This window comes from Dama dama, chromosome 15 (genome assembly GCF_033118175.1).
Source record: "Dama dama isolate Ldn47 chromosome 15, ASM3311817v1, whole genome shotgun sequence".
In the NCBI taxonomy this organism is placed as follows: Eukaryota; Metazoa; Chordata; class Mammalia; order Artiodactyla; family Cervidae; genus Dama; species Dama dama.
The window spans coordinates 9,096,644-9,109,453 of record NC_083695.1 but is presented as its reverse complement, the minus strand read 5'-3'; the positions used below and the strand labels follow the sequence as shown (position 1 = coordinate 9,109,453).

Below are 12,810 nucleotides of genomic sequence, written 5' to 3'. Positions count from 1 at the left end.
CGATGATCGGGGCTTCAGACCCCCGGCTTTTCCGCTCGACAGAAACCTCTCGGGGCTCCAGCCCCGGCCCGCCTGAGCCTCAATCGCGGCCCGGTCGCCGCCTCCACCGCCGGCGTTCGGGCGGGGGTCCCCGCGCCGCCATCACTCCGGCTCACCTGGGCCTCGACGACGCTCGGGAGGAAGCTCAGGGTGACGAGAAGCTGCACCGCGGCCGCCGCCCCCTGCCCTGCGCCGGCCCGAGGGACCCCCGGGCTCATGCTGACCTCTCCCCCCGCCGCGGCCGGCCGGGCCCCTCGGGGCCGGGAAACGGCGGGCGGCCGGGGCGACGACCCAAGGGGACTGTTCCCGGCGGCCGAGAGACTCCAGGGTCAGAGGTCAGCACGCCGGTCCAGAGGCGGAGGACGCTCTCCCCGGCGCCCGGCAGCTGTGAGTGAGGTTGAAGAGCCGAGCGCCCCCACTTCATCCCCCAGGCGGCCCCGCCCCCGGCTTCCCCTGCGCCCGGCCACGCCCCCTCTGAGCGCGAGGCCTTGTGGGAATTGTGGTCCAGCGCGGCCCGGTGGGCGCCGGCGGCCGGAAGGCGGGGCCGGCGGAGGGGGTAACTGGAGAGCTATCGGTGCGGGACCGCTCCGCCTCCCCGAAGCCTGGGCTCCACGGCGGCCAATGACGCGGGACCACGCGGGCCTTCAAAACAAGAGGCGGTGCGGACGAGTGGAGAGGAACGCCCACTCTTCCCTCGGAACACCGCCCGCGCCCCCTCGCCTGGCAGTTGCTACTGGATACCCGGCGCGGGCCCCTCCCCCTGTCGCTGTCCCCTGATACCCGCACCGCCCCGAGGCTACAGGATTCGCCCAGGATCCAGGCAAACGAGAAACAAGGGCTCTTCGACGTTCAGTGTCTGGCGCTTTCTTTGGCTCATCCACTTTTCTGTAGCCTCCGATCTATCGCCGGTGCCTAGATGAGCCACCTGAGACTTGCGGAGTTGGCTTGGGCTCCTCCATCTTACACGCCCCAGGTGTGGATGTCGTCCTCTGACTGGTCAAGCGCCGACTCCTGTGTTGACACATACAAACATAATGCACGTTAAAGGATGGGAACAAACCCACGTTTATATAAAATCTGGCAGTAGGGTTGAACAGAAAATTTGGGAGTGATAACTGGGTTCAGCTCCCACGTCTAAACATTCTAGTTGATTATGTGACTTTAGACAAGTGCTTAACCTCTCTGAACCTCCGTTTGTCTGTCTCTAAATACACGCATACTCACTTCAAACATTGTTCTAGGATTGCATAAGATTTCATACATAAAGGGCTCAGTATGGTCCTAGGACAAAAGAAATGTTCAATAAATAGCTGCTATTAGTTTTATTAATAGTCTTGATTTCTGGTAAACTAGTAAGGCATCACCTTCAGGTGACCTTGTAGTAATCTTGTAGTGTGTAGGTTTCCCGTCACTTTTATAACAAATTACCACAGATTTAGTGACTTAGAACAAATTTATCATCTTACAGTTCTGGAGATCAGGAGTTCAATTAAGATCAGCAGGGCTACATTTTTTCTAGAGGCTTTCTCTAGGGGAAAATATGTTACCTTGCCTTTTCATTGGAAGGACTGATGCCGAAACTGAAGTTCCAATCTTTGGCCAGCTTTTTCAAAGAGCCAACTCACTGGAAAAGACCCTAATACTGGGAAAGATTGAGGGCAGGAGAAGAAGGGGGGAGACAGAGAACGAGATGGTTGGATGGTATCATTGACTCAATGGACATGAGTGAGCAAACTCCGGGAAACAGTGAAGGACAGGGAAGCCTGGGATGCTGAAGCGCACAGGTCTCAAGGAACTGGACACGACTGAGTGACTGAGTAACACCAAAGAGGCCACCTACATTCCTCAGCTCATAACCATGCATCGCGCAGTCAGATTTCACTCCCTCTGTTTCTGTTGTCACACGCTTTCCCTCTCTAACCCTAATTCTATGCCTCTGTCTTGTAAAGGACCCTTGCAATTACTTTGGGCCCACCAGATAGTCCAAAATAATCTTCCCAACTCAAAATCCTTAACATAATCACATTTGCAAAGTCCTTTTTGCCGCATAGGATAACATACTTAACAGGACCTGGGGATTAGGGTGTGAGCATCTTTGGGGGGGCATTAATCAGCCTTCACATAGTGCTTTATATCAAATGAAGCACTTTCATAATTGGCTGGGCCTAGTGCAAAATGATGGAGAAGGCAATGGCAACCCACTCCAGTATTCTTGCCTGGAAAATCCCATGGACACAGGGGCCTGGTGGGCTGCAATCCATGGGGTTGCTAAGAGTCGGACACAACTGAGCGACTTCACTTTCACTTTTCACTTTCATGCATTGGAGAAGGAAATGACAACCAACTCGTGTTCTCGCCTGGAGAATCCCAGGGACGGTGGAGCCTGGTGGTCTGCTGTCTGTGGGGTCGCACAGAGTCGGACACAACTGAACTGGCTTAGCAGCAGCAGCAGCAGCAGCAATGCAAAATGACAATGCAAGGTCCTGGCTCAAAAAAAATAGTTTCAAGACAATGACAGCAGAACATTAACACACAGGTCACATGCCCAGAAGTCAGCCCTGCTGTCCTTTTCTTCAACACCTTTTTCTCCTGCCTCCAAACATGTCTAGCTCATCCCTGGCTTAAAAGCAAAAATAGTTTTTACTTGATATGCTTGGAAGTTGTAACAGAGGTAAAGTGAATGCACTAATTCCCTTTGGTTGTAAGTCACAAAAATCAGCTCTAGCTTTAAAAAAAAAAATTAAATTTCAGCAAATTTTAAAAGTGTGGAATAGTTTTTAGTATGCAGAAAGATTTTGCTGCTCATACCTCAGGAAAGGAAAGTCCATCAGGACAGCATTCAGAGACTTCAAGTAGAGTCTTTTCTAGGACACTGACATTGGATTGAGCAACTCCAGTCATTTTAGTCTTTGTCCCTCCTAGCAAAATTCAGATTTCTTCTAGAGTTTACCTCGGGGAGAGGGAACAAGCTATTTGATTGATAACTGTACAGTACTATATGGGATGAGCACAAGGTGATAACACAGATGAAGAGTAAGTGTTACTGCCTTCAGTCATTAATGGAAGGGGAAAAAGATGCTGGTCAGACAAAACTTTTCAGAAAGTCATGGATTTATTCAGCTACTCCCTTTGCACATACTTTTTTTTTCCTTAAACCTCGGCATGTATTCACACATTCATTAAATTACCCCCGACATCCTGAGCTTAGAATACCAAAAAAACACACCTCAGGACACTGGTAGCCCCAAAATAGCAACACTATGCCTTCTGTCACCAAGAGTCAGACAGGACTTAGTGACTGAACACCAGCAATAACAACAAATGCCTTCTGTACTTTCTGTAATTTTTTATCCATTAACACCATCTGGATTAGATGACCCTAATTACCTGAAGCGAAAGTGAAGAAGAACTGCAGAGCCTTTTGATGAAAGTGAAAGAGGAGAGTGAAAAAGTTGGCTTAAAGCTCAACATTCAGATCATGGCATCCAGTCCCATCACTTCATGGCAAATAGATGGAGAAACAATGGAAACAGTGGCTGACTTTGTTTTTTTAGGGCTCCAAGATCACTGCAGATGGTGATTGCAGCCATGAAGTTAAAAGACGCTTACTCCTTGGAAGGAAAGTCATGACTAACCTAGACAGCATATTAAAAAGCAGAGACATTACTTCGCCAACAAAGGTCCGTCTGGTCAAGGCTATGGTTTTTCCAGTGGTCATGTATGGATGTGAGAGTTGGACTATAAAGAGGGCTGAGTGCCGAAGAATTGATGCTTTTGAACTGTGGTGTTGAAGACTCTTGAGAGTCCCTTGGACTGCAGGAGATCCAACCAGTCCATCCTAAAGGAGATCAGTCCTGGGTGTTCGTTGGAAGGACTGATGTTGAAGCTGAAACTCCAATACTTTGGCCACCTGATGCGAAGAGCTGACTCATTTGAAAAGACCCTGATGCTGGGAAAGATTGAGGGCAGGAGGAGAAGGGGATGACAGTGGATGAGATGGTTGGATGGCATCACCAACTAAATGAACATGGGTTTGGGTAAACTCTGGGAGTTGGTGATGGACAGGGAGGCCTGGCGTGCTGCAGTAATGGGGTCGCAAAGTCAGACATGACTGAGCGACTGAACTGAACTGAACTGAAGGTGTAGAAAAATTGACCACATTTCTCAAATGAAAATATTTCCAGACCTCCCAGATCTATTAATCTGAGAAGTGTCAGTCAGTACAACTCTCTCATTTCAAATAATGGCAATTTACAATTGATTTGGCTAGGACAGATTATTGGAGGCAGTTAACCTGGAGGTACAATCTTCATGTCGATGGTGATCCTACTAGGGTCAGTCATGACTGTGCTTCCCATGGTTCTTCATGTAACCAAGCAATCAGCCATGGATGACCTGAGTGTGCTTCAGCGTTTTGAATGATTACTGTCAAAATGTGTGAAATCAAGATTAATATTTATACTTGAAATTTGTCACATTTACAACATACACAAAAATATATTTATATTGGGTTGGTCAAACTGTTAGTTCAAGCTTTTCCATAGCTTCTTATGGGAAAACCCAAATGAAATTTTGGGCCAACCCAATATTTATTGCAAATTTCACTTTGCTTTCAAATACATCTCTCTGGACCCTTTGATTTCCCTCCCCTACTTTTCACTGCATATCTCACTCCTGCTCTGAGAGGATGACCAAATTTTCTCATCTCTGTAGTCAGGAGTAAGACATTCAGACATTCATTCTGATAGTTCCTACCTAGCACATTCATTTAGCACCAACAATCTGCTGTTCTGTATTAGCTTGTCCTATGAATACATATACTATAGACATCTAGAGGGTAAAGCTGTGGAGGACTCGAGCTTCTTATACTCTGTTCTCTTTAACGGCTATCTCAGTTCCTATGAGCAGTAATTGGTAAACATTTGTTGATTGGTTAATATCAGTTAGGATCTTAATTTATCTTGGAGGACGTCTATCTGAGAACCAGTTCTGGGTATGGTACCCAGAACTTTTCCTGTGGACAGATGGGAAGTGTCTTCCTTAGACCAGAACATTTCTGGTGAAGGCACTAAGATGAAACCTGCAGCTTTTCTTTAAGGCAGTGAATTATACTTCTTTTAACAGAGGGTATTGGGGGACTAGCAAAAAAACAAAGACAACTGAAGGAGTAATTGTCAGAGGACTGGTTGAGACCAATTACTAGAAATCTACTATGTCAAGAGTTCTGTTTTTTTCTCAAGCACTTTTTGAAATGTCCATAGGTAACAGTTGAAGCAAAGGCTTGAGAATTGTCTAGAGTAGATTACTGTAATGCTTAAGAGACTTTGTGAATTAATCAAATTGCATTAAGTATTTATATTTCCAAGATATCATCAAGGTGTGCTTCTTTGATGACTTTTTTTTTTTTTTTTGGCTTGGTTAGCTTGTGACTTCTAATGAAGGAGGAGATTGCTGATTAATGTTTCTAAATAAAAGTCAAGGTAATGGGGTGGAAATTTAATAACACCAGTAATTTTCACTCCTGATAGCAAGCTGAATTGTGATTAATGAACCTGCTGAGTAATGACAATCTGTTGTGTTTAAAGAACTGTATTTGTAGATGGTAATTCTGTGTTAACAACTGGCCACAGCATTTTTAAAAGTGAATTTCTACCTGTAACTTAGCAATAAAGAGAATTTTTGCTTGATGATAGGATTTCTGAATTTTACTGAGGGCATTTTTTCCCCTTTTCAATTCACAATAGAGATGAAAAGTACTAAAAACAGAACTTGGCTGGCCCATGGCTTGTTATTCGTTGCCTACCTAAAGCATTCATTGTTTTTCTTGAATATTTATTCAGCTGTGACACTTACGTATTTTCACTTAACAGCATTAAAGCTGATAAACTTGAGTCAGAATTGTTTCCATTTCTAAAGGAGTTTACATAGTGATATACGTAGTTTGGATAAAACTTTCTTTTATATAACAAACATTTTATGGTATTATTCTAGAAGTTCATATATTATGTGATCAGGGAAACTCCTATTAAATGTAAATAGGAAAACTAGAGTCATGATTCTGCTGATTTTATCCCCCCCCCCCCCAACTTCTAGAATTTAAAAGACTGTATAATCACAAAGTCCCTTCTCACTTCCTGCGCACTGTCTGTCTTCTATCCACTCTCCTATTTCAATCCACTCCACAAAGGGTCCAGGGCACACGACCACGAAAGAATGTTTGCATAACGTAAAAATGAACACCCCAGGGAATAGAATAGGATACCAAAGTCACGGAGACAGTGACTGCAGACAGGGGATAGCAGAGATGGTTCCAGGTGGTCATTCAGTGCCTGCTGGAGGTGTTTCTATGTCAGCAATGACTGAGTTCTTTCCTCCTGTCATTCTGTACCCCCAGTCATTGGGAACCTCAAGAAGTTTAGTTTCTTCAAATTCAGTGCTTTTACCTGAGTCCAATCAAGCATATATGATATATGGAGTTCAGTCAGCTGCTTCATCTTTGTGCTGCTGCTTCTCCAGTGGTCACATTCCCACTTCCTCTCGCCAGCCTTCCTGCCCTACTGTCTCCCTTCCACAACCCCTTCCCCCAGTAGAGTCTGGTTTTGATTGTCCAGTCTCAGTTGAGCAAGAACCTGAATTCCATCATTCTCACCTACTGGCCAACATCCTGACTCAGATTTAGATTCCATTTGGCCTTAACAGAATCACATACTTGCTGGATTCCATTGTGTATTATTTCCTTTGTTCTATTTAGGAACTTTTCTGTTTGTTTGTTTGCTTTCTTTGTCACACCATGCATTGCATATGGGATCTTAGTTCCTCAACTGGGGATTGAACCTATGCCCTAGCAGTATGAACTCAGAGTCCTAACCACTGAACTGCCAGGAAACTCTTTGTTTTTTTTTTTTGTTTTTTTTTTTAATGATGTATAGTTGATTATTGGTTTTGGGTATAAAACATAGTGATTCCATTTTTTAAATAAATTACACTCCATTTAAAGTTATTATAAGACATTGGCTATATCCCCTGTGCTGTACAATATATCCTTGTAGCTTGTTTATTTTTTTATATTCTCTCATATATACACATTCAAGTATCCCCTTCCACTTGAGCAAGACGACCAGCAAGACAACCACTTGAGCAAGATGACCAACATTTAGAATGTTACCTAAAAAATTCTGTTCTCACCCTGCACGGTGCTGCCCTGCCAGCTCTTGTTCCCAGACTGAGGCCCAGCCCCCTTTGCCGGCATTCACCACTCCTTGCAGAAACAGAAATGCTGCCAACCTGTCCAACAAGCTGCTTTACAAAGCCACTGACTTCAGCCTGGCTGCCTGGGGACGCAAAACCCTGGGCCTCACAGAGAATGAGATGCCACGCCTGATACACATGCAGGAGATGTCCTCCGCCTCCAAGTCACTGAAGGGGGCCATGTTGCTGTCCGTCTGCACATGACCGTGGAGACAGCTGTCCTCAGTGAGACCCACGTCAGTCTGGGTGGTGAGGTGCAGTGGTCCAGCTGCAATATCTTCTCCACCCAGGACCACGCAACAGCTGCCATTGCCAAGGCTGGCATACCATGCCCGGAAGAGTGACATGGATGAGGGGTATCTGTGGTGCATCCAGCAGACGCTGTGCTTCAGGGATGTGCCCTTGAACATGATGCTGGACAATGGTGCTGACCTCACCAACTGCATCCACACCAAGTACCTGCAGCTCCAGTCTGACATCTGAGGCATCTCTGAAGAGACCACAATGGGGGTCCACAACCTGTATAAAAGGATGGTAAATGGGATCCTGAAGGTGCCTGCTGTCAATGTCAGTGACTCCTGACGTGATGAATGCAGGTAAGATGGCGGTGGTAGTGGGCTGTGGCAACAAGGGCAAGGGCTGTGCCTAGGCCCTAAGGGATTTGGGGGCCCGATTCATCATAGGGGAGATGGACTCCATCAATGTGCTTTAGGCTGCCGTGGAGAGGTGTGAGGTGACCACCATGGATGAGACCCAACAGGAGGGCAGCATTTTGTCACCACTATGGGCTGTATCAACATTGTCCATCAATCCACACTTTGAACAGATGAGAGATGATGCCACTGTGTGTAAATCAGTTGCTTTAACATGGAGAGTGATATCAGGTGCCTAAATGAGAATGCTGTGGAGAAGGCAAACTTGGTGGACTTGAAGAATGGGCACTGATCATCGGGCTGGCCAAGGGCCAGCTGGTCTACCAGGGCTGCACCACGGGCCACCCCGGCTTCATGATGAGTGACTCCTTCACCAACCAGGTGCTGGTGAAGATTGAGCTATGGACCCACCCAGATAAGCACCCTGTGGAGGTCTACTTCCTGCCCAAGAACCTGGATAAAGCAGTGGCTAAAGCCCCCCTGGGCAAGCTGAATGTGAAAATGACCAAGCTGACTGAGAAGCAGGCCCAGTACCTGGGCATGTCCCATGATGGCCCCTTCCAGCCTGACCACTAAGAACCAAGCCTGCCCTTTGCTTGCCAGTTGCTGTCCTTTCCTGGGTCCCACCTCTCCTGCAAGCAGCTCAGTCTCTTAGTCCCATCTGACTCTTTGTGACCCTGTGGGCTGTAGCCCTCCAGACTCCTCTGTCCACAGGATTTTCCAGGCCAGAATACTGGAGTGGATTGCCATTTCCTCTTCCAAGGGATCTTCCCCACCCAGGGATGAAACCCACATCTCTGGCATCTCCTGCATTGGCATGTGGAGTCTTTACCACATGCCACCTGGGAAGCTCCCTACCTCTCCTCCCCAAGAGCAAAAATGCCACTACCTTTGAAATTGGTTCAGTAATGTCCCCCCCCACCCCAACTCCCTAGGGCTAGTCACTCAGTCTTTGGCCTCTGCTGCATTCCTCATGCTGTCCCAAGGGGGAATTGAAAAGTCCTCCCTCAAGCCCTGGTCATGATGGAGGTATGTAGATGTTACCCACAGGGAAAGAGCCTTGAGCTCAGGGGTTTTTGAACTGCTCACTCAGTCAGTCCTTCCTTAGGTGGGAAGTTGGCAATGGTAGGCACCATGCCCATGCACTTTACCATCCAGGCCCTCGCTTGGCCTGTGGACTTTAGACCCATGTTCTTGATGACAAGTTCATTGGTTCCTCAGCCCATGACAGGGAAGAAGGGGATTTGTCAAAGGGTGGGGAGGAACTGTTGGAGTTTGAATGCTCCTGAGAGCCTGGCTTAGTGCTTGGCATTCTCTTAAACCTCAGAGCAAAGAGACTGGTAGTTTTAGTCCCTATTTTCAGGGGTTGGAATGTACTGTTAAGCGAGAGAGGACAAGAAAAGTGACAGCCAGAGGCTCAGAGGAGCCAGAGAAACTTAAAAGCACATTGTAATTTGATAATTCCCATCACAACTCTGGGTCAAAAAGAGATTCATTTGGTTTATAATGATAAAATTGAGCAAGAAAGTGGGTTAATAAAAATTTTGGTGCCTTAAAAAAAAAGACTCCCTGATGGTTTAGTAGTTGGAGTCCACTTGCCAATGCAGGGGATGAGTTCCATCCCTACTTCTGGAAGATTCCATATGGTGTGGGGCAGCTGGGCAACGAAGCACGTGCTCTGCAACGAGAAGCCACCACAATGAGAAGCCCAAGCACTGCAACTAGAGAGTGGCTCCTGCTTGCCGCAACTAGAGAAAGCCCATGCACAGCAGCAAAGACTCAACGCGGCCAAAAAATTTAAAAAAAATTTTTTTTTCCTTTTTAATTAAACAAAAACTCCATGCACTTTTCTGGGAAAAAGATGAGCATAACACATACTCTACAAGGCACTCTAAGTGCCCCTCACCTAATACCTCTTAAGATTGGAATCCCAGTGGAATTCTTATTGTTTGCGACAATTGTCTTAGACACCCATGGAGGCAGGATGAGGCATCATACTAAACTACATTCCAGGGGTTCTCCCAGCTCCCAAGAATGAAACAGGTCATTTATGCCTCTCCTTTCTTCTATGACTCCACAGGTTCACTTTCCATCATGCTGTACAATAAAATCAACTGACTATTTCTTAGAAAATGCTACCTATTTTCACTAGTCTGAAGTTGCCACCAGGTTATAAAACCATCAGAAGACCCAGAGAAAATATCCAGTTATCCCAGAGATTACTTTTCAATTATTTGAGAGAATCTTTCTGCCCAGGATTCAGGTTCTGCCTTAAAAAAAATTCTGAAAATCTAATGCTCCTCATCTATGGTGCTTTTTTCAGACACCCCTAAGTTTATCATGCAACTAAATAAGACTGGTTCTTCACTGTACAAAATAATTTAACAAAGAAGTAAATGCTTTCACTATAGTTTTTTATTGCCATTGGTAACAATTTATTTTAAATTACTCCAAATTTTCTAACAACAAAAGAACATTTTGGAAATGAGTAATTGTGCTTCTTCAAAACCTGGTGTTTCTACCTGAAGGCTTTGTGAAATCATTTTTTGATAGACTTTATTTTTCAAACTGTTTTAGGTTTACAGCAAAACTGAGCAGAAAATACCCCTTACCTTATACCCCTGCCCCCTACAAGGACAGCTTCCCTTTCTGTCAACATCCCCCAACACAGAGGTACCTGTGTTACAATCAGTGAACCAATACAGACACATTATTATTGCCCGAAGTCCACAGTTTATATCAGGGTTCACTCTTTGTGTTCTACATATATAATGTAGTTTCAATAAGTGTACATTGACATCATTAGCGTATCATACAGAAGTGTTCTGGGGCTTCGCCTGGCTCAGCGGTAAAGAATCTGCCTGCAATGCAGGAGACGTGGGTTCAATACCTGGGTCAGGAGGATCACCTGGAGGAGGGCATGGCAACCCATCCCAGTATTCTTGCCTGGAGAATCCCGTGAACAGAGGAGCCTGGTGAGCTACAGTCCGTAGGGCCTCAGAGAGTTGGACACAGCTGAAATAACTGAGCACGCGCACACAGAAGAGTCCCATTGCCCTTAAAATTCTCTGTGCTCCACCTATTCATCCCTCTCTCCCCAGTGAAATAGTTTTTTAGTAAACTTACTATCCCGAGGTTTATATAAAAAATGGAAAACATTATTTCAGCTGGAATTAATGCTAACAACATTAATTAAAGCAAAAATAAAACATCAACTTCATTAACCTGAAATGACTTCACCCTGTCTGTATTACGTGTATTTAAGAGGAAAAAGGATGCATAGTTTTGTCCAGTTATCTTATCAAACATTAATGATTATGAACTAAATCTTCTGACCAAAATGATGAACCAGGAAGGGGGGATTTTAAATCTTGCAACAAACCAGGTACCTTGAGCTAAATCAAAGACAAGAAAGCTGTCAGCCATGCTGTCAAGTTTAAGGAAGAAAATTCAGACACAGGATAGCTTTGGGAGAGCAGCCTACAGCTCAGACTTCCCACATCATCCTCTGCCCTCAACTGTGAAGTGACTAGTGCTTCAGACCAGAATTAGCTTAGGACTCTCAGCATCTCAGCCTGCTGTACAAATTACTTATGCCTGCATTTCCACCTGCATGCCCCCATTTGTATCTATGTAAAACCAGAATTCTGATTTATAATCCTTTGTGTAGCAAATGAAAAATCTCTTGACTGTCCTGAAAACTTTCATACAATTCATCATCATTAAATAGAAAACTTCATATGTGTTCTTGTATGTAAATTTCTATAATGTAGAGGAGTAAAGTAGTCACTTTCCTGGCATTAGAGCTAAGGAAAGTGTGGACACACTTAGCAGAGATGTTACAGGGGAATTGAAGCATCAAATGAATGATTGGGCCAGGTGATCCTTAAGAGGTTTTCAATCCTGACTTTTGTGATCTCACCGAAAGAACAGAGAGCTATGCCAAGCCTTTTATCAACCAACCAACACAAAGTCTTTTTCTAACGTATTTTAAGCATTCTAGAATGATCCCTTCCCATTTTCAGTATGAGTATCAGTATCAACAACGTAGTAAATGACCCATTATCTCATGTTCCTACCTTTAATCGTTTGAACTGGAAAGTAGCTATAAATTGAAAATTAACTGAATGGAGCAGTCAGCAGCTGTATTTTACCAATTTTTGAAATGGACTAGACTACCTATAATCAAGCTTAGGAAACAAGAATGTAGGCTACTTTGAGAAAAAAAAAAAAAAGAAAAACTTTATGACTCAAAGACCCAAACTAAAAAATAGCTGGTGTTTAGATGAAGGGAGCTAATTATTGTGGGGTTATTTTAGTAGAGTTGATTATTAAGGAAACGCTTTAAAACCACCAGAGAGTCATATCCAGGAAGAACAGTTTGGGAGGAAGATCACCAGACTGTCTTGGAATATTACTGTAACATTGCTCCGAGTGTTGATGGCAACAGCATTAGCAACATGTATACTTTTCAAATTTTAAAGGTAATCTTCTTGGGGTTTCCCTGGTGGTCCAGAGGTTAAGACTTCACTTTCCAATGAAGAAGGGGGTGCTGTATATGTTCAATCCCTGGTCAGGGAGCTAAGATCACACATGCTTCTCCAACAAAAAAACTAAAACATAAAACAGAAGCAATGTTGTAACAAATTCAATAAAGACTTTAAAAATGGTCTACATAAAAAAAATCTTAAAAAAAAAAACAAAGATAATCTGGTCATCCCAAAGTGAATATATCAGCCATCACTATCATTATGTATAAGTACATTAACCAAAAGTTTTATTTCATTTGTAAAAAGTGATTAGAAACCAAATTAGTCATGTCTCTTGCAACATCTACGCAGCCTGCATCTGCCTTTCTTCATTGCCCACC

The 12,810-nt window shown here is 44.5% G+C and overlaps 1 protein-coding gene and 1 pseudogene across 2 annotated transcripts in view; one reads left to right on the top strand and one right to left on the bottom strand.

Moving 5' to 3' along the window:
* ERO1B (endoplasmic reticulum oxidoreductase 1 beta) overlaps window positions 1-424 on the bottom strand; it is a 64,475-nt gene extending 64,051 nt beyond the window's left edge. The window contains exon 1 of one of the 2 annotated variants that reach the window (XM_061161423.1): window positions 156-424. In XM_061161423.1, coding sequence (XP_061017406.1) covers window positions 156-257 — 102 coding nt within the window. In that variant the 5' untranslated portion in view covers window positions 258-424. The remainder of the gene's footprint in view (window positions 1-155) is intronic. The other variant, XM_061161424.1, reaches the window with a different exon arrangement.
* A 6,905-nt stretch (window positions 425-7,329) lies between these two features.
* On the top strand, window positions 7,330-8,516 carry LOC133070594 (adenosylhomocysteinase-like; annotated as a pseudogene).
* Window positions 8,517-12,810: the final 4,294 nt, after the last annotated feature.